We start from the raw sequence: 25832 nt of genomic DNA on the forward strand, positions 1-25832 counted from the left end.
TTTGCATCATGCTTTAATTGGTGGTTTATAATGGTAGCAAATAAGGAAAAGGAAATCAGAGGCTTACCTCCCCAAGGAAGTCATTGGAAGAAAATCTATCATAATCCCAAACTGTCACCTCCAGAGTTTTCTTCTTGAGCTACAGTTCAAATAAAACTCTCATCAACCCCCTTTTTCCATCAGAAATTTTCATTATGTTCACGTAATAGACTAATTTATTTTCACCCTTGAATCCTTTCCATTTGTGTAAAACCTCTTGAAATTCCATCTGAAACAATTTGGATTTATCCTAAATATTGTTTAAAATTTCAATGATTAGTTTGCAGTCCCTTCTACTGTTTGATCATAAGGGAACTCATTATTTTGTGAACAAAATGGCAACTCTCATTTCCTATTGTTCTATCCTATCCTCACACAACCATTTTTAAAAGTAACAAGCATAATCTAAGCAACCTTTGAATATAAGTAATCTTTAGGTGGCAAAAATATCTAGGATTATTTAAAATAATTTTGACATTTAAAAATATTTAAAATATTTTTGTTTCAGTGATTTCCAAAAAAATATAGTGACACTATCTTATTTTTGCAGGTAAATTTCACTTACTTTAAAGAGCTCAGATTATAATTTATATCCAGCTGCAATTTCATACTCAAATTAATCTTCCAGAGGACAAATTAAAGGCACATTTTTGAAAGATAATGTACATATAAAACAATATAAGTTCTAACTGTTCTAATAGTATTCTCTTTTCTCTGAATTTAACCTTATAAACTTCAGTTATTTTCTGTATTCATGGAAAGTTAAGATTTTTGAAAGCACATTGATGCAATTTTGCTTCAAATCACATATTTGTGGCAATGATCTTTATGCTAGCCACTAGCACAACTGAGCCTCATACTGCCACCTGTAAAGAGGCCCTAATTTAGGGAAGAGATGAATTCCTAAAATATTGTCTGGTGCAGTAATCCATTTTGATGTGCTGAATTTTGATGTTGTCTTTGTATCACTTGTGAAAGTCAAAATAAAGATAGTCAAAATATCTTTATAATTATAAGAAAAATATTCTTCCCAAAAGCATAAAGATAATCTACTCTACTAATATATTTAATTTTTTTCCATTGAAATAATCAATGGAAAACTTTGCACTTGTCTAATTTACTTATTTACTCATTTTGGGGGGCTATTTTGTCAAAATACATACACCATTTTCATCTTATCTGAACTTCACTCATTTCTTTTCATTGGCTACAGTTTTACATGTATTTTATCAAACTCTTATTTATATGACAAAAATTAATATAGATCCCAATGTTTCAAAAATTTTGCCATCCTATATTTATATTAACCCAAATCTGTCACGTAGAAAATAATCATTACTTACCTGTTCCATGGAAATACTTTTATAAATTACTGTTTGATTCCATTCAGGATTAAGACTTTTCTGAACATATTTAGTCCTTCTCTTGTACTCAGCACTGAATTGGAAGAAAAGAAAGAGCTGTTTTGATTATTCACCTTAACTGATGACTTCATAGTTAAATTGAAGGACATGCAGCCTTTTCAAGATATTTCCTTCCAGATCACTGTATAATCATCCCATCATCCTCATGTCTTAAGGCTTATTTTATCTTGAATGTACAATGACAATTTAAAAATATGTTGCATGCCTTGATTTTTGTTTGCTCTACTGAATATTGTTTTTAAAGAAATGCCTGTAGATGTCTAACAATACTATAATTTTGGAAATCTTAATCTTTCCTCAATGTAGGAGGTAATTGCACAGACTATATGGTAACATCAACATCTTCTTGTCCCATAAATACTAATGTGGTGTTTAACTTTCCAATGGTTTTGCATGTAATCAAGCCAACAAAGCTATATTGTCTTTTAATTCATTATTTCTAAAACAAACCAAAAATAGCAATGAATGCATTAACTGATTAAAGTATGAAGAATAGTTATTGCTATAGCTGAAATTTTGTAAACATTTATCTAATATATAAAGTATATTCTGATGCTTTTGGTAAAGTATGATAATTTAGCTATAACAATTTTAATTAAATATAAATTTTTAGCTGTTGAGAATCAAACTCTAGTTCACATCCACTTTTAGAGGTAGCTCTGCCATCTTCCCTCTCTCTGGCTTTATGCTCTTACCAGCCAGTTGCAGGGGTGGTAATTCCCCACACTGACTGCAGAGTGGGTCACTTGGGAATCTGAGGTCTGGCAGGGGAACTAGAGGTAATCAGCATTCCATCTACACTTCCTTATACCCTGCATCCTCAAGGAGACTCTGATTAATCATTCTGGTGTGAAGCTTGAGCCTATGGATTTTTGAAAGCTCCCAGTAAATGTAGCCTAGACTATGACTCACTGGGCTTGTATCTCACAACACCTCACAAGTCAGCCATTGTGACCTGAAACCTATTTTAAAAATAAAGTGGTATTCTTCTCACTTTTAACCACCTATTTGAACATACAAAAATAAGGGCAGTATTTGATGATTTTGTCATTCAAGATAAATTGCAAACACCCTTGGGGAAATATAAAGAAAACCACTTAAAGAAAGAGTAACTCATATAATATATAATGTGGACAGAAAGTATATTTGCACACACACTTCTTAGGTAACTTTGTTAATATCTAGAGAAATTTAAGTTTATATCTACTCAAACATCTGGAATATTCCACTTCTGCCCTAAAGAAGTTATTCCGTCTGTACACAGGATATTTCATTGCAATATTGTTCCTAATAATAAAACAATATTGTTTGCAATATTATTTATAATAGTAAGACACTAAGAAAATGATACATTATGATTTATTCAATCAATTATATACTAAATTGTAGTGAAAATGAATTAAATATCCATATACAAAATATGTAGATCTTAAAAGTATCTTCATCAAAGAATTTGCAGAAGGATAAATATATAAAATATTAAAAATATTTTAATATAAAATTAAAATCACATGAAATAATAGTATAAATTATCTAGTATATATGCATATAAGACATTTATGTAAATATAATAAGATAAAATGAAGTAGAGGTATTAAATTCAATCAAGTAGTTAGGTAGACAAGAAAGTGACATCAGAAGGATCCAGGGGTCCCTTAAAATACCTTTTATTAAACATTAAAGTAAATATAACAAAATATGAGTATTTGGATATTTGATAAAACTAGATAAGAACTACATAGGTATTTGCTAAGGTATTTTCTATAATTTTCAGTACTTTGTAACAAACATTCAAATATTTTGTTAAATTATGTCTCCTTATATTTAGGATTTTTGTTTTGTTTTGTTTTTGATGATGACATGGGAAGAATAATGTGACCACTTTTAAGTTAATAGCAAACTTGTTCAGCTCTCTAGCACCATAGCTATTCCCATAGAAAATAAAACATGATAGTATGAGTTTTAAAACATGATAGCATGATTTTTAAAGTTTCTGCTTGTTTTGGACTTAGTTATCAAAGTGGCAAGACCATGGGAAAACCATAAAAAGGATTCATGATACAATGATTAGTAGTAAAATCATTTTTATTTTGAGAATAAATGTCAAATGCAAACTCATATTTTCACTAAAATTTTAGATATGTGTATATTAAAGTCATATGTAGTGTTGAAATGTTTTCAAAAGAATTTATCAGTGTCTTTTCTTAGTTCATAAATATAAATAATTATTTTTAAAATTTTCATATTCACCTTTAGACCTTTCTTTTTCAGTTACACAGGTAGTAACAATTATTGAATACTAATTCTAGACTAGAAACTTTACATCTCTATTAAGTTGTACAACCACATAATTCTTACTTAATTGTATTAACGTATGATCAGATCTTTGATTATCATGAACAAATTTGGTTCATGCATAAAAAGCATTTATAAAGCAAGCATGCTAAAATAATAACTTTTATAAAATCCTTACTTTTTCTAGGCAGAGTTCTAAATTATTTTTATGTCTTAATTCAATTAATCCTCAAGTCATCCTTAAAAGACAGGTATTATTTGTCATCCTATTTAATAGGAAGAAAAACTGAAGCTCAGAGGAATTAAGGTGGGTTGGCAAGATTGCATAGTTATCGAAGGTCAGGATTAGGATTTAAATATAGAAAATGTGGTTCCTTTCTCTTAAATACATAACCTATGAACTTAATTGATTAGGCCCATCATAAAATGTCACTTATCCTTCTATTTGTTTAATTGTAGGCTTTATGAACAGGGGTGTCTAGTTTTTTTTTATAACCTAAATTTCCCTACTATAATTTAAATACTTATTTTATATGTATATATACACAATATTGTATATTTATTTACACAATATAAATTATATATGATGTGTGTATACAAACACATGGCACAAAAAAGTAGGCCATTTTTAGAGTTGCCTAGGGAAATTCTTAATGGCATACCTAAGTGAATATCATGGGACAAAAAGGGATAGTTACTGTAAGTATTTATTTTTTAACAGATCCATTCAAAAGCAATCTAAACTAGACACAAATTAAGCTGCCCATTTTAAAAGAGCATCTTAATCTTATTAAGGTATTTGATTCTCTAATTCTCTCCAGACTCCAGACATTCATTGCCTTTAGGATGAATAGAGGTAAACATGCTGCCCCTGCACCCCTGGACTGGACTGTATAAATAATAAAATCTTCTGCCAACTTTTTTTGCATTTGCAATCCTGACATGCAGAGCTGGCCACAGAGGCCATTTCTTCAGTAACACTTGTATGTAAATAATATGTTATGTCCATCTTTCGAATGATCCCTGCAGGCTGTGTAGCCTTTCACATAATTGAAAACCTGCTATAATTCTGAAAGCCATGTTGAAATCTGTGGGTTACAGGTAGAGGTGGGCAGCTAAGCTGGGGGATTCTTGAATGTGAGAATAAATTCAGGCTGAGAAACAGAGTTCACTCTTATTTTCCTTTCTTGTCTGGTATATGCATGGCAGTACATTACCTCATGGAAGATTATGTTAATGATATTACACTATGACAATTAGGTCATATCTCATAATCAAAGATTTATTAATATGGGGAAATAAAAAGTCAACTTGTTAAGAAGAACATGGTGTTTATCTTAATATGTATGTATATTTTTATTTTTATCCCCTTGAAGTTTTGACTGATTTCTTTCGTTTGCTTTCATTGGCTCTTTTGTAATAGGGAGATGCTTTTAAGGAAGTCTCAAGAAAATATTTCAAATTCAATTATTCCACCTAAACCAGCAGAGAACAGAGTTCTCCACATCTTTTCAATTTTAAAAGAAAAAAATGAGGAAAAATAGAATGTGATGACTTCTTTGTATTTATTTTCATATAATTAATTATGTAAAACCCTGGAAGTAGTCTTCTTTTATTTGGTTTTCCTCTACTGGTCTCACAATGTGTGCATGTATATTGAAAAAAAAAAAGGTGCAGTGCAAACCCCATCACCCCATTGTGTAAGCTTTATTCTTCTAAGCAGCAGTGTATTTATTATCTGTCACTTTATTTTCCCAGTTGTTCCCTGAGAGCAGAGATTACCACTGTGTTGTCAACTTGAACCCCAGCATTTTGCACATATCTGGCACATAATTATGCTAAAAAAATTTGTTGAATACATCCTTAAAACATGTTTGTACTTCGTTGTTTTCCTTTAAAATTCATTTGAAATAAAATAAGTTTTGGCTGTTATATTGCACATGCATCTAATATCCATCCCAGAGGAAATAGTTTGTTTGATATGTTAACAATGATTTTTAGAGAAAGTGCAAAAAATAATTGAGTTTCCAGGCCTAATGATAGCTAAACCTAGTTAAAATAATAGGAAAAATCTCATTAATGAGAAAGAAATGTGCACTTTGCCCAACAGTGTGAAGAGAGACCAGAAAGAGACACTTCAGATATATTCATTTCCACTCCTTAATTATCCAGGGGTGTATATTAGGTTCATGAATTATTTGGGATCCTTCCTTGTTATTCTTTCACCTCCTCTGGTCTGACATTTATTCTCTCAGAGCTTATGAGTGTATTAACCAAAGACCAGGAAGAGGAAATAAGAAGAAATGAGAAAAAGGGATCAGTGTCATTTTTAATTAGCTAATAGAACTTGTATTTTTTTAACTTTAATGTTCTGCAATTTGTTAATAAAGAAAAGTTGTTTGATTTTCTTAGTTTTGTTATATAAGTTTGTATAATTGAATAGCCCAAATATGCCAATTACTCTGTCCTCACTTTTTTTTTCCAGAGATAATTGACCATTGGCTACATGAAGTTTATATTTATCACTAGCAATTATAATAGCAACTACCATTAGCTGAAAGCTTATTATGTGCCTGGTATTATGCTTATCACTTTGATTCATTACCCATGTATTTCACAAAAGTCCTGTGGAATAGGATATTATTCCTGGTTAGCAGAGGATAAAATAGTTTTAGATAAATCTCACAGTTTCTAAGTGACAGGGGTGAAACTCAAACCCAAGTTCTTTTCTTTTTTCAACTTTGGTTCTGTGCTACTGGAGATTATACCCTGAGCACTCCACCACTAAGCGACACCCCCAGGCCTTTTTTTATTTTAGTTTGAGGAAGGGTCTTGCTAAGTTGCTCAGACTGACCTCAAACCTGTAATCCTCCTGCCTCAGCCTCCTGAGTTACTGAAATTACAGGCATGTGACAGCATGCCTGGCAAACTCACATTCTTAAGGACTTCATTGGCTGGCTTCCATAGTCCAACTTAATTTCAGGGCCTAGTCATTTCAGTTACCACTTACAATGATGATTCTTAAAGACACATTGAAAATGACTTTTAGATGAAAGACTGACTTCTAGAACTTTCAAATTGTAACCTAAGATGTTCCAGACATTCAACCTTTATTTACGTTGACAACTCCTCAAAGCTAAATGCAATCACTACTATGATGGTGCTTCCCCCCATTTCTATAGATAAAAGACCCAGAAATTCTGAATAATATTTTATGTGTGTGTATTGAAAAAAATGGGCACAGGGCATACCCCATTATGTAAGCTTTATTCTTCTAAGCAGCAGTGTATTTATCATCTGTCACTTTATTTTCCCACCCAGTTATTCCCTGAGAGTAGAGACTATCACTGTGTTGTCAATTTGAACCCTAGCACTTTGCACACTATCTGGCACATAATTATGCTAAGAAAATTTTGTTGAATGAAGTGTACATTTCTTTCTCATTAATGAGGTTTTCCTATGATTTTAACTAGGTTTAGCTATCATTATGCCTGAAAATTCAATTATTTTGGACTTTCTCTAAGTAGCATTGTTAAATATCAAACAAACTATTGAAAATATTTTTGAATAATGTGATTGAAAAAGTCTGTTCTAAAAACGACACTCTCTCTTTGAAACAGAGCAGATTTCACATATCAGCCCAAGAGAACTGGATGAGTGAACTAGTCCTAAGAAGAAATCCATCACTGTGTCAAAGTGAGAAGTTAATTGAGATTTACTGGACCGATTATAAATGAAAAGTTTAGTTCTGTCTAATTTCAGCGTGATAGTTCCATGTTTGCTTTCTGTTTTCAATATTTTCTAGTTTTTAATATTTCGTACTTTTCTGCATCTTATTGCACATACCTGCCAAAGCTATTTAGAAATGTGGTCAGAACAATTTGCTGTAGGCCTAATTCAATAGATACAAGAATATAGAAAAAAATAAATGTTAAAACTAAAATCGAAGTGCAAGTCAATGTATATAACAATACAAAAAGTACAATTCTAGGCATAAGAACATTGCTTGACACTGAAAGAGAGTCAACTCTACCTTGCATTCTGGACAACCATGACTTGACTGCATTGATTCCAAGAGCGAGAATGAAGGACACAACAGGAAAGTAGGAAAAAGAGGAAGAAGGAAGTTAGGAACAGAAATAAGGAAGAAAATACAAGAATAATAATTAGAGAAACTATATCATAACAGATAAATGACATGAGGCAGAAGATCATCTTAGAAGTACAGTGAAAAAATACTTCACTAGTAAGTCTCAATGCCTTAGTCACTGCAATAATTAGGAGTAATTTAGTGAAAGAGTTAGGAGTTGAATATCAGTAGCATATTAGCTGAATTTAAGCTAAAGTCCACTCATTAGGACATTTTCTTGGAGAAATTAAATGAGGGTAGCTGGAGGTGAGGCTTTCTATCTCCATTTCACTACAGTTCTCATTATTCCATGTTATTTTCTCTAGAAGGGACTGACATACTCACATTGCCTGCCTGTCCCTTCTTGGTTATTCAAGTCAGTAACATTCTAATTAAAATATATCCTGTATAAATAAAAGATAGGTACCTTCATGTAGTATAAAATACTTTTGTTCATTTATTTAAAAATAATAATTAGAGACAAACCCTTGAAAGTAATTTCCCGTTGTTTCATCATACTGTCATTAAGTAATACAGGAGCTTTAATGACCACAATTAAAGTCAGAATGTAGTTTTTTCGTCATTTTTGTCATACTCAATTTAAAAGATATAGCCATGCAACTACAAAAATGTATAAATAAATTAAAATAAGAGATCTCCAATTTTAGGTTATGTGGCTAGTGGGTAATCTCTGTGTGACATCATTGAGGGTTTAAAAAATGCTTGATAAATTAAAGCTAGAACAAACATACCAACTATTCTAAGTTTCTAAATGGAATTTTGGAAAAGGATGAAATTAAAGCCTGTCTACTGAATTTAACTTGGCACCTTGCATTTTTCAAATTATTTTCTGAGTATTACCTAATTTATTGCCTCAGAAAAAACTAAAAAACTATGGTTCTCCTACCCTATCTCTCTCAATAATAACCAGAAGCCAAATTTCAAAGAAATTGATCATCTACCATGATGACACACAATAAATAGCAGATATAAGTGCAATGTATGACTCTAATTTGAATCCCACTCAAAACAATCAACTATAGACAGAAAACATATTTTGTAGGATTTCAATGTTCGCTTTTTTGTGTGTGTGTGTAGAGAAAATAATTTTGGTGAATGCCCCATGTGTACTTAAAAAGAATATGCAAGTTGCTATTGATGGATAGTGTGTTCTATAAATTACAACTAGGTTCCCAACCAAGTAGGAAAATATTATGAATCAACAGGGAAAATAAGAAATTATTGGTAAATTTAAAAATTGTTTATACATTGCTATTATGATTGTTTTTAAAGTCCTTATTTTTTAGATATGTACATTAAAATATTTGCATAGAAAGTTACAATAGATGAAATTTATTTCAAAGCAATCTGGGTAGAGCGAGTGCATGAGGGTAAATATGGAACAAAACTGTCCAGTAATAATAATTCTTGAAGATGAGTGATAGGTACATGGTGGGTCACTGTACTAGGTTCTCTTTTTATATAATACCACAGTTAAAATATTCCAAGCAAAAAGTAATATTCAAATGTAATTACCCAGATTGAAAGAAAAAAATAAAGAAAAAATAAAATCTGTTTCATCAAATTACCAACCAAGATTTCTTTTTATTATACCTCCATTTGTTGATTACTTTATGGTTTCATCATGCTAATTTGGCTTACATAAATTTGTTCAGATAAATTAGGACTTCAAACATGCTGCACATGTGTTCTCAGCAACATGCTCACCCCTAAGCACTTACTTCGTGTCAACAAGGTATATGTCACAGAAGAGATTCAGAGATATTTTTTATTTACTTACCCAAGTCAATCACTCAGATATTGTTCTTACTTATTATTATTTTTAAAACACTGATATTTTAAAATGTGTGGAAATATACATATAAATAGGGGCATATCAACAAGCCATTTAAAAAACATACATGTTGGAAAATATACTCATTTATAAAACAGCAGCTAAATATAGATTTTTAAAATAAATTTGGAAATGAAAACTAAATTTTTACATCTACCACAGATAATTTCTTATCTGATTTCATAACCTGATTGGTCATCACAAGAGTGGTTCCAAGAATTGAAATGTTGATTTATTCCAGAGGATGCCTGAGTTGTGATTACTGCTATTTCAGAACTCTTTAAGGATTAATTATGAATTTTTAGTTTCATATTATCTACTAATTAGAAATTTAATTTTGTCATGTAGACAAAACTAAAGAAAGGGTACTAAATTGAGGTGAGGTTTTGGAAATCAGAGCTTTTGAATCCTGGGCTCTTGTACTTGAAAGACATTGCTTCTTCACTTACCCTCGGCCTGGAAGAAGGTAGACTTTAACAAAAGGGTCAGAATAGCCATTGTTGTCTCGAGGGACTAGGTTTCTTGCTTGGAGAATATGTATTATGAGATTCCCAAGGTCATAGTTGATTTGAAGCTTTAGGGGACAGCAAAATAGTCCATGAATTTATTTAAACACGAAATACATTATCACTCAATATTCTACCAGTGTGTTTTCATAATCTTATAAATAAGAAGCATCAACCCTCATTTTCATTTGATTTGAAACTAAACAGATCACTTAAGATTTAATTTAATTGGGAGCTCCCAGGCATATTTTAATTTTTAGTAAACATGCTGTTCATTCTTTTACAGTGAAAAGCGTGGCCTATCTAAAGTTCATTAAAAGGAAAATGATACAACAAATGCAAGTTTTACTTTTTCACTAAATTTCCACTCTTAGGAAAATACTACATATTGCTAATATTCATAACTACAATTACCAGGATTTTGAAGCTAAGTAACTGGTAAATTTATTATAAAATGCTATTTGTATTTCACAAATGTTACATAATATCAATACTGAGATGTAAGAATATTTAAGAATGTATAGATTTTACCACTTCCTCCTTTGCATGCATTGATGTCAAACCTATAGCCTGTCTTTCTTTGCCTATTTTTCTTATATAGTGAGAGACTTAAATTTAATCTTGTTGTTTAATTTTAGAAGCTGAAGAAGAAATAAAAGTAGTGGTCTCAGAGATGCTTATTGGCTGTGGCACATTGTCACTGAATAGTAAAAGACTTATAATTCAAACAAATATTTGAGAAGTGGACATATTCCATCATAATTAAGCTATTTTTTCTCTTTCATAATTAAAAGATTCTTTTGGCATCATTTAGAATAAGCCTTAGTTCTTTTTGATGTACTTTTGTTTACCAAATAGTAGAAACAGAAAGATCTGTATTCAAAGGGGAAATCCATAAATAAAAATACTAACATTTTCTTATAATCCATACAAAATAGATATGCAGAGTTTATATTAAAACTGGGACAACTAAATGAGTCAACCCTGCATTTAAAACTTTATAATTGAAATAAATCCTCATTTTAGTATAATTTCAATCTAGTTAAGTTTCCTGGCAGAATATGAATCTTTAATTGCCTGACTCAATCCAAAAAAGCCTAGAGTCTCTATGATCATCATAAAAGCCATGTGAATAATGAAGTAGTAGACCCTAAGGAAGATAAATGGGAAGTTTAAATTGTGTATCATAATGTGGTACTGAAACATAGAATAATAAATTATCTGCAATTAATTTCCCTGAAATTTAGTACAGCTCCCAAATCATGGAGAGAAGCGTTCCTTTTTCTACCAGACCTGGAGTTCACTTTTTACTGGTAAAGTGCCAAAGCCATTCCTTATTGAAATGAAAACTTGCAGGCTACTCAAAATGTGCTGTTATGGCATTAAAGAACATCTAGAGATATTCAGGGCTCAGTTCTGAGACAGAAGAGGATACTGCCAGTGACCACAGCCACACAGCTCCAATGCTTACAGATTCATAATCTGGCTTTCTATATAAAATTCCATTTGGAATCAGGTTTTGATAAAGACAAAAAATACTGAAATTACTGCCTCAAGAAAATATCCTAAGCATTAAGAATAATATTATTAGGACAAATTTCACCTACAGAATCAAATCATGGTGCTCAAGGAAAAGACAAATAAAAGAAGAAAAATAACAAAATAACAATAAACCCAAAGGAAACTCAGTGAATAATAGTCCAAAGGCAAGAATTTTAAAACAAAAATTGAGATAGAATAAAAAATTCTAGTATTCTCTTTATGGTATGTGAAATGATGAAAGATGAAATATAGGCTTCCTAGAAGTGGGGAAAGAGCAGAGATAGCAAGATCTGTAATACATGAAAAATCAGGCTCTATCCTGCTACTTACTTGTAAGTAAGGTGTCCACATTCTATACTTCTCCATTTTCACACTCACCCCCCCCACTTTTGCTTTTATTTATATGTGCCTAGATAATTGCTTAATTGATAATTTTGGTCTTCATGACTCCATTTCACAGTATTTATTGTAGTCACTACATAGGGATTTGTATTACTTTTTTTTAATTAGTCTTGCTTTCACTGCAATTAGTTAGTCATCAGGCTACACTATGTAGCAATTAATATCCCTTGCTGTGTCCAAGTTCTTTCTAATTTAGCCTCAACCTATCTTCCAGCTGATCTCCTTCTTTTACTTTCTGAATGCCATGCCTTTCCTTGTACTCCTTCTTCTTCCAGGAACACCCTCACCCACTTTCACTATGCTTATCCTCAAGTTAGTCCATATCTTTGTTATCCTTTGTGAAGGTGTTTATGAAAATTTCCTCTAGAGTTTGTTGGAGACTGAGCTAAGAGTGTTGCTTTTCCTTATCTGACACTATTTACAAACTTAATTTATTGTGATAATTCTTTCTGTGTCCTTTCTTATCATGTCAATTTATTTGTGTTATTACTTAAAGCATAGTTTTTCTAATATTTCTTACTATGATCCACACTAAGAAATACATTTTTACAATATGCAAATACAGAAACACACTCACATATTTTAAAATGATGGTGACCTATACTATTTTTGTTCTATTTTCCTAGTCAAAAGTTTTTCAATTGATTCCATAAATGATAAAGTCCTTTTACCTATAGTATGAAAAATGCTTCTCTACAATAATCATTCAGCAATTGTTTAGCAATTATTGATCAAAAAGAAAAAAAGGGAGAATTAGATTTATAAAACTTTTAAAGATAAACGATTGGATTTCTGGGAAAATCGGTTATAGTTGAAATATTCAGAAGTATATTGACACTGCCATCAGACAGATTTCAAAGTAGAGAATTCCAAAGGTATAATTAGATTTTATAAAGCATAATTTATATAAATATATTGTTATAAAATTTAATTTTTCCTGAATAGTTCTAATGTGTTGTGGAAAAAGAAATATCCTACTATATTTACAGTTTCAATAGACCAGTGGCAAAAACAGTCAAAAAAGATGGTAGAATGACAACTTTTTAAAATCTTTCATACCTGAATTTCTCCTGTAATTGGATGAGAGACAACCTTTGTTGCATCAGTAGGCTGCAATATTAAAGACCATGCATTATTTTAAGAGATAAATTATTCATAGAATTTATCATTTCAACTTTATTCTGAAATTAATTTCTATTTTTTCAGAGCACACTGCCTGGAAAATATATTTCATCCATTTGGTTGCTTCAGAATAACAGGGTCCACTTATATTTCTCAATACAAGTTTAATTTAATAGATATATAAAATCTATTTTTCATTTTGCTAGGCCAGTTTTGAAGCTGTCATTTTATACCAGCAATATTTTAAATTACTTAGGAAAATGAACACTTTTGGTTTAAAGTACTTAGAGGTTTTAAAGATGTATATAGTAATGAAAAAGAGTTTCTACACAAGACCTGCCTAGGAGCACAGAAGTTTTAATAATAAAAGTCCTTTTTTATGCTTGCTGGGTACTCAGCTACTTCCTGCTCCCTCCCAGAGTAAATCACCAAGTGGTCGCTTCCTATTAGAGGATGATGCTTAATTAAAGTTCTATCCATTACAGATAAGTTCTCATCTATTTGATAATTTCTTTTACAAATAAGCCTTTAAAACAGCCTTAGGAAAGCAATTCATGCTGCAGTTCATGACCACTTGTTGACTAGTTACATTTGCATGAAGTATTTATAGAAAGTAGAGAGGATGTTTCCAACCCTAAATCTATAATAGACTTTCAGGCAATGTGATATCAATGTAGAGGAGAGATTTACAGAAGCAAATCTTTCCTCTTATGTATTTATTTTAGAAATGAGGGCACTAAAAAGAAGATAGCTTTATTCCAAGTCTTGTTTTATGAAATAACAAAAGAATAACATTTATGTCATCACCGATAAAGTTATGTGGGTGAGGGCTAAATCTTCTAAGTCACATATCCTTTATTAGTTCAACTAGTTTATTTAAAAACTACATTTAGTAAAACTCAAACTGTGCTCTGGCTCCAAAGTATAAACTATTATTTATTGAACACATATTCATTTAATAGTTTTCTATTTCAATTAAAAAAAAGACAAATAAATCTTGAGAAAAAAATGGTTCACACTAATTCCTGTTACTCTTTATATTGGAATTGAAGATTTAGAGTTTCTTCAAATCAGATATCTTGAACCTTTTAAAAATCAAAATTATTTATTTTTTATTTATTTAACTTTAAAAAATTTCAGTTGATGCATAATTTACATATTTATGGATACAGTATGGAAGTCTGGTAAGCACTTAATAAACATTATACAATGTATAATGATAAAACCAGGGTAACTAGCATTTAATGGGGCACAGAGAGACTAATGCTGCATGTTTTCTTTCACATAAAGATAACAGATAAGTTGATCTCATAGAAGTAGAGAAGAGTATTCCATAGAGGCTAGAACAAAAAGAGGGGAAGAGGAAGCAAGATCAAATAGCAGAAGCCAAAATACAGTTAGACAAGCGGAAAGAACTTTTAGTGCTCTAAGGCACAATAGGGTGACTACAGTTGATAATAATGCATTATACATCTCAAAATTTTAGAAGAAAGAAATTCGCAGATTCATAGAACAAATAAATCTTTGTGTCTTGACACATAGTTGGGGAATAACTGAATAAGAATCCCTCACCCTAGGGTCTCCACGTAAAAATAAAAAATGGTTACTGATAAACTGTTTCATTTGATTTCCCTTTTGAGAACTCTATTTCATTTGACATATCACCATGGAAATATATTTAGTGAGGAGAATAATCCAATGGGTCATTTTTAGTTGTCCTGAGGTTCCGGTATATATATATTGTGGGATATTTTTAATTATGGAGAATAAAGGCCAATATCTATTGGACCTGGCTATAAAAGCAAAAATAGACAAATGAAATTAAATCAAACTAAAATGCATGGCAAAACGAAAAATTAACAGAACGAAGAGGCAATCTACAGAAAGGAGAATATCTGCAAATGATATATTTAACAGATTAATATCAATAAATGGAACTCTAAAGTCTCAAAAGCAAAACAAAAATAAAACACAAATAACCTAATTTAAAGAATTATCAACAGACCTAAATAGACATTTCTCAAAAAGAAGATAAACATATATCCAGGGACATGAAAAAGTGTTCAATATGAATAATCATCATGAAAATGCAGATCAAAATCACAATGAGTGATCACCTCACTCAGTAAGTAAGAATGACTGTATCAAAAATAATGGAGTTAAGTGCTGGTGAGTATGCAGAGAAAAACAAATCTCATGCACTGTTGATGGGAATGCAAAATTAGTCCAGCCATTATGAAAAGCATTATGGAGATTCCTCAAAATTAAAAAGTAGAAATTAGAGCTGGAGCTGTGGCTCAGTGGTAGTGTACTTGTGTGGCATATGTGAGGCACTGGGTTCAATTCTCAGCACCACATATAAATAAATAAAGTAAAGGTCTATCACAAACTAAAAAATATATTTTAAAAAAACTATAACTACCACATAATCCAGCAATCTGAATATTCTGTTATATCCTAGGAAAAGAAGTCAGTGTGTAGAAGAGACATCTGCATTCCTGTGTTTATTTGTAGTATTATTCACAGTAGCCAAAATATGGCAGTGTCAAGCTAAGTACCCATGAGCCGATAAATGGGTAAATAAAATGTGGTACATACACACAATGGAATGTTATTCGGCCATTAAAAAAAGAATGAAACCCTGTCATTTGTAACAACATGGATAGAACTGGAGACCATTTTGTCAGTAAAGTAACCAATGCACAGAAAGATAAATACTGAATGATCATACTCATATGTGGATCTAAAAATGTTGACCTCATAGAAGTTAAGATTAGAATGGTGGTTATCAGAGATGCAGGGAGATGGGGTGAGGGGAAGGGGTGTGTCTAGTACATGTGTATAATGTTACAGTTAAACAGGAGGAATAAGCTCTAGTGTTCTATGGCATAGGAGGGAGAATATAATTAAGAATACTGCAATAAATACCTCAAAATATTTAATAGAATTCTAAATGTACTCACCACGAAGAAATGATAAAACTTTATGGTGATGGATATGTTAATTACCTTGACTTGATCATTACCCAGGATATAGTTGAAACAAATGATATGTATGTACATACATAATAGATATATGTTAAGTCAACCAAAAGCATAAAATAATAAAATGCTAATAGATATGCTCTAATATTTATATATAAAATTATGCTAATTATGATTTAAATATTTTAGTTTTATTACATTGTATTACATTAATAGAGCTTATAATTTAATATTTAAAGAGTCTCATACCAAATAAAGCATAAAGAAGTTAAAATTATTATTTTCAAAATTATTTTATGAACATATATTTGGATATATTGTAACCTGATTTAGGGAACTGTAAGCTTCAGATCATCACTTGATGTTTTAATAATCTCGAAATAATTGTTTTTAATTTTAGGATTTGAGGAACAAATAAAAGTATTGCTTCTTATGCATACTACATGTTAATGGGTTAAAATATCATTAACTTTATTTATTTATTCATTCATTCACTTAACAGAAATGTTTTAATAAACTCTATATGTGCTAAAAAAGATAGATACATAGCCCCTCCCTTCTACAGTGAAAACATACATTGAGTACAGTTTTTCAATAAAGAATATATATATTTATATATATATCCAAAATAACAAGATTTGATTAAAGTTACTATCAGTAGAGTTGACTAGTCTCCATACAAGTATTATTCAATAGATTTCACTGTGTGCCACATAAGTAATTTTAAATATTCTAGTAGTCACACTAAAAATACAAAAATATACATTGAAATAATTTTAACAGCATGTTTTATGTAACTCCATTCATTCAAAATATTATCATTTCACATATCAACATGAAATTGCAATAAAATATTTTATATTCACTTTCTTCATACTATCTTTGAAATATCTGTCACCTGAAATTTATATAGAGAGCAGCTCTTATTAGGACTAGCCACAAGTGACAAGGAGCTACTTTATTAGATAGTGTAGCCCTACAACTTAGCATTTCAGCAAAAATACTGTAATACTACATATGCCCACATACTTGACATAGAAAAGAACTGCTGAATATCATAAAACTTCTCAATGTGATTTCCTTAATGTTCCAATACAACTATTTTAATCTTTTAATCATCACGTAAGATGTTGAAATATTACAATAAGTCAACTTTGTTCTCTCATAATACTCATCAGGTTCACAAATGACCACTGATGTTTTCATTCACAAATATTTATTTATTTTGCTTTTGTTCTGTGCAATTTACTCAACTATGAGTTTAAGATGATATAAATTAATATGTAAATAAGAAGTGGTTGTTAACTCTTATGGAGTTTGTAGCCCAACTGTGAGGGTTAAACAAGCAAACAAGTAATTACAATTAAAATATAAATTATTTTAAGAGACATATAAAGCATTTTGCACTTTGGATGGAGGAAGGAAAAGAATCATCTGATGTTAGGGAAAGACCACAATATGCAAAGATTTCTGGTCCTCATATATTTTTGCTTAAAGCCCATCACTGGCTCTTTATTACCCGCAAATGGTAGTAGAAAGGTTAGGAACAACCTACAATATTCTCTAAATTTTGATTGTTTAGGCTTCAACTCTCTTACCCTTCTAGATTCTGTACACCTATGTAGGCAACTTTCTGTTTGTGAGATTTTCTTCATGCTGCACTCTCTGCTTGGAATGTTGGCTCCTTTTCCCTGTTACCAAAGTTGTTCCATTAAACACCAGGTTTCCTAACTATTCTCCAGGAGTGCTCACTCTACATCTTAGTGGCTTCCAACTTTATACCTTCACTGAATTTGACAAATTATTTTTCACTAGTAATTAGATCAGCACTTCTCAAAGTTCAAGAGGCATCATACCCATTTGGAGAACCTACTAAAACCGAAGTGTCTCTGAATCTCATTTCCTGAGTTTCTGATATAGTAGGTCAGGGGTTGGGGGTCAAAATTTTGAATTTCTAACAAGTTCCCAGGTGAAACTTGTTAGAAATGCAAAATTTGATGTTCCTGGACTGGGAGCTTGCTTCAAGAACCACTCATTGGTCTACCTGGTATGGAGGGATTTTTCCATCTTTGCATCTTGAGTATAGAGCATGTGGCATTGAAAATATCTGAGGAAAATGGGGATAGTTTGGAAACCCTAAATAAATACATTGCTTATTGCAAGAATATTAGTCAATATTTGACAACATTGTGCTTACTATGATAATTTCCCAAGGAAAACATTTGACCCAGCCCTTATAGAACAGGTAAAATATGGCCAAAGAAAGAAATGGGGCAGAGGAGATTCCAGGTAGAAGGGATGCTTTTTAAATAAAAGAGTGACATAATTATATAATTTATAAATTGTCTTCATTGTGATCTTATTTTATAAGGATAAAAAGTTAAATTTGTGTTCCCTTTTAACTCCCTGCAATTTTAAAATAATGGTATTAGAAGCATTTGTTTCAAATGAAGATGTACATTATTTAAAAAATTGATTAGTGTGGAAATGTGGGTAAAATTCAAACTGGTGATAGTATTGTTTCTTATTGTCCTAAATTTTCCTTATCTCTATACATTTTTGTTTTTTACTTACATTATAAATCTTACGTAATGTTTAACTTTTCTTTCCAAAATAGTTGTAAAGCCAATGTCTTCCACACAAAGCTCAGATTCATACAACAATAAAGAAAAATAACCAGAAGATATGAAACATCAGATACATTTTCAAATTCCTCATGATAATCATTACTGAAATATTTTGAGAGGTGGACATAAATCATCTTGATACATCTTGATCAGTTACACAGTCAGAAAAGGAAAAATGTTTTTTGTACCAAAAGATCATAGGAAATGAGATATCACAAGAAAATCACTTTAGAAAATGATGTTTTATTTCCTGTCCCCTGGTCTGAGTCAAGAGCTCAGAAAAGTGACTCAGAGGTTACACTGAACACTTCTCACCTTGCTGCTGCTGTGCTTCTTTTTGCTCACTGAGGGTGACCCAGGCTGCCCAGGGCTGGGAACAGAACTGGATCCTGCTGATGTGGGACCCGAATGAGCATGAGATCCCTTCTCAACCACGGAGGACATGACCAGAGGTGACTGTTGTAGTGAAACCTTTTGGAGCTCTGCTGCCAGCTGTTTAGGATCAACCCCTGGGGATTTCGCTTTGTCCACTACAACAAAATGAAACAGTTTTACATACTTCTCTATTTCATAAGTACTTAATTTTGTGGAACTTATTGAAGTCCTATGTGATAAAATGCAAACTGTGACTTATAAACTAAGCTAAGGTTTCAAAATGAAATCAACTTAATTGCAACTCTCTGGATCAATTTCTGAGGAAATTTAGAAGACCCAGAAAAAGTGACATCATGCTGGATTACAGACAAACAACAGAAGTGCCTATCATTTTCAGAGAAATATTTTTAATGTTTTATGTAAAAAACTATGAATGACATGATATTTTATTCACCAAAATTCACTTGTATGGTCAGATTCTTTTCCTTCTCTAAACTTACGCATCCCTTTTTAAGGGGGGAAATCTTACGGAGAATATTAACATTAATAAATGTGTTAAAATTCCTATAGTACTTGGTCTGTTTAGTGCATATTTTTAAAACTCAGACTTTAGAATTGTCACTTTAATCATAGGAAGTAATTGATAAAAGTTAAATACAGGAAAAAGTGATACTTTTAGTCTTACAATAAATTTAATAAATGTGTACATTTGTTATCTAAGAAAGAGTTAAGTAAGTTTTACATTATCTACTTATGAAATTATGTGTTGATTTTTATTTATTATAAAAAGCAACCAAAAGGATCTGGAATAAGTGTTTCAAATGTCAGTTATAGGGCTGGGCGTGCATTGCAGTGATACAGCACTTGCTTAGCATCTTAGCATGCACAAGACCCTGGGTTCAACCCCCACTATCATCAAACCAAAACAAAACAGTTATATTGAAAAGAAATAAGTAAAATAAGTATTAACTAAAAATTATATAAAATCAAAAGAAAATGGCTACATGGATTACTTTCACAAAATGAATTTATATTTAAAAGATTAAAAATGTGGACTCACACAGAAAGAATTTCATATGAATTTCTTACTGAGTTTAACAGGCAAACATGTACTACCCCAGAATGTTAAAAACATAGCTATAGAGTTTTTGATTTTGTTAAAATTTAGATAGAAATCTATTACTTTATCAATATCTATTTATATCTTCATCTACAGCTACATTTGCCTCTACAACTGCTTCTCTATCTACATCTTAATCTATAGTTGAAAGCAGATTGCTTCTACCTACCAGCTTTTGGTGGCTCATGAAGTTCCAGGTGCTGAGGATTTTCTGAATCCGATAGCATATTGAGATCCCTAAAAATTAAGACATAACATTCAGAAAGAAATTGAGCAAGCCTGAGACAAAGGACACTTTTTTCCAACTACCCTCATTTTTTTTCAGTAGGTAAATGAGAAGTGGTTAATGACATAAAGCAACTTCAAAGCATGCTCACCCTTCTAAACCAATATATATTTGCAATGCTTTTAAAAGTCAGAGCTGACAAAAATGATTATTTAAGGTGAAATCTTTATGGATTAAATGTAAGTTCATTTGAGATAACCACACACATCCATGAAATCTAAATGGGTTTAGGCTTTCTTTTAAATGAAGCGTCTTTCAATAACAGCATGAAAGGGGAGAGCTATTGACATAATCAGAAACTAAATTAGCTGAATTCTGTCTATGCTTTAGACTTAGATTCTGAACCAAAAATCTATGAACTTTGTATTCACTTTAATTTCTAATTACTGGAAATCTTGCTGACTGGCAAAGGTTCCACCTTAACAATTTTAAATTAAAAGAGCCATGAATAGCCAAAAAATGGAAACAGAAAGATGGGGAAAAACTCACAGTCTTACACATATTTCTGCTTCCCCACTTTGCTGACTAATGATACTCTGTACTTCTTCATATGTTTTAGAAGTTAAGGGAATTCCATTCCACTCCAATACTTGCATCCCTAAAAAGAGAAATTTGAGTATAAAATTAAACATGTAAGCTATCTCTATTCTGGGTCCACAGGGCATAGAAGACATTTCTTTGTATTTAAAAGTCAACTCGGCACACCATTTCAGAGAACATCATCTCAAACTTCTCTGCAACATTTTGTAGTTTGATTTCATCAACTTATGTGAGAACACAAAATATATTTAATACAACATGCACAATTTTGCCTTCGAAAACCTATACATGTTAGCAAACACATGCATTCTGTTCACACTGCTATCAAGAAAACATTGAATATATATTGCTTGGACCAATTTTGTTTAGAAAACGAACAGTTACAACTGTTCCATATAATTTGCCCTTGGGGAGCAAACTACTAGAAAAGCATGAACTTCCATATTCTATCATGGAATGGTAGTGGCAGAAAAAAAGTCATCAAGATTTTCTTGTTAAAATCTCTCCAGAAACTGCTGTACCTTCTCTCTCTCTCTCTCTCTCTCTCTCTTTTTTTAAGTAAAACAGATTTTACTTTGTATCTTTTTCTTTGCTGCATGTCAGCTATTCCTGAATGCAGGAGCAGGAATGTCTTAGGAAAAACAGCCTGTGGGTCTGTGACTTGTACAGTTAAGGGCCTGTACTCAGAAAGGCTCCATGCTTGAGGCTGTTGCCATCTAAAAATTTTTTAAATAATGTATGAAAAACAACCCACATTTTCATTTTGCACAGGTCCCATAAATTATGTAGCTGGCCTTGCCTGGCCAGGGTATTTTATTTTTCCTCTTTACCTAAAAAGATAATTCCATACAAAAAAAAGTAAAATAGTTATATCATTGATATTTAAACAGTTTACACCTAGTTTCTTTGGTCCATTGTATTTGAGCTGCCAAAATAATTTAGGGTATACATTTGGCATGACTCACATGGAACTAATATGTGGGTATGTGAGCTGGACATATAAAGATGAAATCATCCCACACAGTGCCAAAATATTTGAGAATGTTAACCAGCTTTACCTGAGAAAAATGTGTCTATACCATAATCTAAATAAAATAATAATTGTTAAACAAGTAAGTTCTTAATGAGCTTTGCCCTTTTCCATATTGTTCACCACTGGCTTTAATGGAAAATTCTAAACATATATTCAAACGTTTTAATAATTATGATATACATTCAAAGAAAGCAGATTATAAGTTGCAATCAAGTAAGAGAAATGCTTTTCCACTCCAATGAAATACCAAAAGAAGACCATAAAAAGGCTCACAGTAACACAAACAAAATGACTTTTCTATAACTTACTCCAAGAAAACTTTATCTTCAGTTGGGCCTTAGGTTTATTTCAATAATCCAAGGCTGTTGTACACATAAAATGAGAAAATTATGTAAAAGACGGTGACAACACCTCTAGAAAGAAAACTATGGCACACTGAGAGAGGAAAGCAAAGCACTTTTTAAAATTTGGACAAAAAGTACATTTATAAACAGATGATTCTGAATTGAAACAAATTAATGCTGTTATAATTCAGAAATTGCATTGTCACTTTTTTTGCAGAAGCATATTTTATTGAAAGAAATAATCACATATCTTCATTATTTTTCTGTTGAATTTACCCATTTCTTTATATATTGAAATAAAGAGCAAATTTTTAAAAAAATGATTATTCAGTGAAATGACAAAAAATGCATCTACTCATAGGAAGGAAAATCATCCAGTACTGCTAATAAGCAATACTTATTTTTTTTCAATATTGCCAAAAAATTTATAGATAATTGGGGTTTTGCCTTGATACCTATCTGGGACCATGAACTATTTGATCTGCATCTCTGTTAAAACAGGCCAGCTGAACTTCTTTTCCATTCAGTTTCTCCCCAGAGTTGGTACAGTGCTGGAGTTCAAAAGATTATCATTTGTTGTTGTTGGGTTTTTTTATTATTTATTTTTTAGGTATAGATGGACACAACACAATGCCTTTTATTTTTATGTGGTGCTGAGAACCGAACCCGGGTCCCACCTGTGCTAGGTGAGTGCTTTACCTCTGAGCCACAATCCCAGCCCCATTGTTGTTTTTTTAAAGTCTTGGCTGGTACCCATGATGAGACCCTGTAAGAAAGGTGATGACTGGAACAGTTACCCAATACTTACCCTTTCCATTGTTTGTATACCTACAAATCCTGCAAGAACCGTACAAATAATGAATGAAAAAGTACAAATCACCCTGTATTCATTTCAGAAAATGGTTATAGAAGTTGTGAGAATTAAATACATAACTTTAAAAGATATCCTTGATACATCACATCAATGGAATAAAGGACAAAAACTTTATAATCATCTCAATGGATATAGAAATGACATTTAAAAACATTTATTATCTCTTCATGATAAAAACAAAGAAAAAACCAGGATACATCATAATAAAGATCACTCATGTTAAGCCAATAGCTAACATTACACTAACAGGGAAAAACTCAACTAAACAAGGATGTTCTCTTTCACTACTTGTATTCAACACAGTATGCAGAATCCTAGCCAGAGTATGCCAGAAATAAAGAATATCTAAATTGGAAAATAAAGAATCAAATTCTCACAGTTCACAGATGACATGATTTTATATATTGAAAACCCCCCAAACTCCATCAAAAAACTATTAGGACTAAGAAACAAATTCAGCAAAGCTGCAGGACACAAAAGCAACCTATAAAAATCAGTAGTGATGCTACATGCCAGAAGTGAATTATCTGAAACAGAAAACAAGAAAGCAATTCCATTTACTGTAGCTAAAAAAATAACTTTATGATACAAAATTTCATTTTACATTACCACTTGATTTGTTTAATATTTACCATTAAATCAAAACACCTTGTTGTTACAATTATTTAGTTAACAGTCAAAATTCTTGCAGGTCACTGTATTCAAACATACATCACACCAAAGCTCATATCTGAGCTCATTTTCTTCTTTCCACATGTATTTTCCCAGCATCTAGTATGTTACCTTTATGTCCAATATTAGTTATAAAAATAAAAAGATTATAATAGAAAAATTAGAAATAACTTGGCAATTAATAAAATAAAGGTAATTCACAGAGGAGCAAGTCTAAAACTGCTACAGGTAAATTAAGAAACATTTAGATTTATTAGTGATTAGAAGTGCAAATTAAAACAAGAATGCAAATATTACCTCTCATCATATTTAAAAAAAGTATGAAAGCCAGAAAATGCCATGTGTTGAATGGACATAGGCTCAGGAGACCCTGACCTCTCCAAGGAAAATCATACTTTATAGATGGTGTGCTCCATCCAGCTTATTCCCACTCTGTGATGTGAGAATGCTATTACTAGGATGAGATTAGAAAAAGAGCTTGTTTATTAAAGGTGTAATTATCTTAATGAGATTAAAGAATGCAACTGTTTCAGAAGGCAATCTGGAAGAAATTAGTTAAATTAAACACACAAATGCCCAGACATCCCCTTCTTGAGTATTTGTGGAATTAGAAAAGCTGGGCCTTGGGAGTGTAGGAATGTTAATGATGGAAATAGTTGGCAAAAGAAACAGAACACACCTGGTGTTGATGCCAGAAGGTGAATCCATCATAATATCTTTGGCAGGTAAAAACAAGTGAGAAACAGGATCTGGTACATAGAGCAATGCCATTTATATAGACTTCAATGATATGCATGTAAAATTATAGTATATGTTTTACAAATACATAGCAGGCTTTACATAAAATAGTTGCCAAGAAGGGAACTTAAGAAGAAAATAAGAGAAAATGAATGAGTTAATAAATGAATGAATGAATGAAAATATAGGCATGAAGAGGAGAGCTAGAATGAACCAATAGGATGGTGGGCTATAAAATGAGGATTTGATGTATGTGGGGGTCCAGAACAGAAAGGAGAATTCTAAAATAAATTTAAACACACACACACACACTCACACACACATTGATTTATATAGATGTATATGTGTGTGTGTGTGTGTGTGTGTGTGTGTGTTATAGTATTTTTGTAACTTCAGAAGTCCAACACATTCAGGGGTCCAACAAATTATTCATATCAGTTATACTAACTACACATTCACTTTTATGTTAGGCTGTGTTAATATGTGAGAAATATATAGATACATTTTATTCTATTTTGACAAATATAATTGTTGTAATTTGCAATCTCAACCTATTCATATAGTAACATCAAATAAGAAACTAAAAAGGAGGCATAGAAGAAAGGGATAAGAAAATAGGAGAAAGGGAATATGTAGCAAAGGGGGAAAAACAGTATTTGAACAGTGTCCTACTTATAGGACAAGCAGATTCCCTCAGTGATGATAAGACGTTAAAAACCCTGGTATGTTTAACTGAGGAAATTCAACTATAAATATGAAATCGAAAGGTTGGAAATTATCTCACTAAAGAGCTAATACAATAATTTTGCTACTTTTATCTTTATTATTGCTATCATGTTTACTCTTGGTACTGGTAGTTCAAACAAAACTTAAAATAATGCAAATATACAAAAATTGACCTACTTTCATTAAATCAGGCTGCATT

General features: G+C 31.4%; 1 protein-coding gene across 1 annotated transcript in view; it reads right to left on the minus strand.

The window, feature by feature from the left end:
• Positions 1-25832, minus strand: part of Pclo (piccolo presynaptic cytomatrix protein) — a 200674-nt gene that overhangs the window by 73213 nt on the left and 101629 nt on the right. Inside the window, exons 9-16 of the mRNA XM_077796431.1 lie at positions 21196-21304; positions 20590-20657; positions 19241-19455; positions 13252-13302; positions 10192-10316; positions 7792-7818; positions 1383-1476; positions 68-139 (exon numbers count right to left, since the gene is read on the minus strand). Of these exons, the coding sequence (XP_077652557.1) occupies positions 68-139; positions 1383-1476; positions 7792-7818; positions 10192-10316; positions 13252-13302; positions 19241-19455; positions 20590-20657; positions 21196-21304 (761 nt within the window). The remainder of the gene's footprint in view (positions 1-67; positions 140-1382; positions 1477-7791; positions 7819-10191; positions 10317-13251; positions 13303-19240; positions 19456-20589; positions 20658-21195; positions 21305-25832) is intronic.

Source organism: Urocitellus parryii, chromosome 3 (genome assembly GCF_045843805.1).
Source record: "Urocitellus parryii isolate mUroPar1 chromosome 3, mUroPar1.hap1, whole genome shotgun sequence".
Taxonomy (NCBI): domain Eukaryota; kingdom Metazoa; phylum Chordata; class Mammalia; order Rodentia; family Sciuridae; genus Urocitellus; species Urocitellus parryii.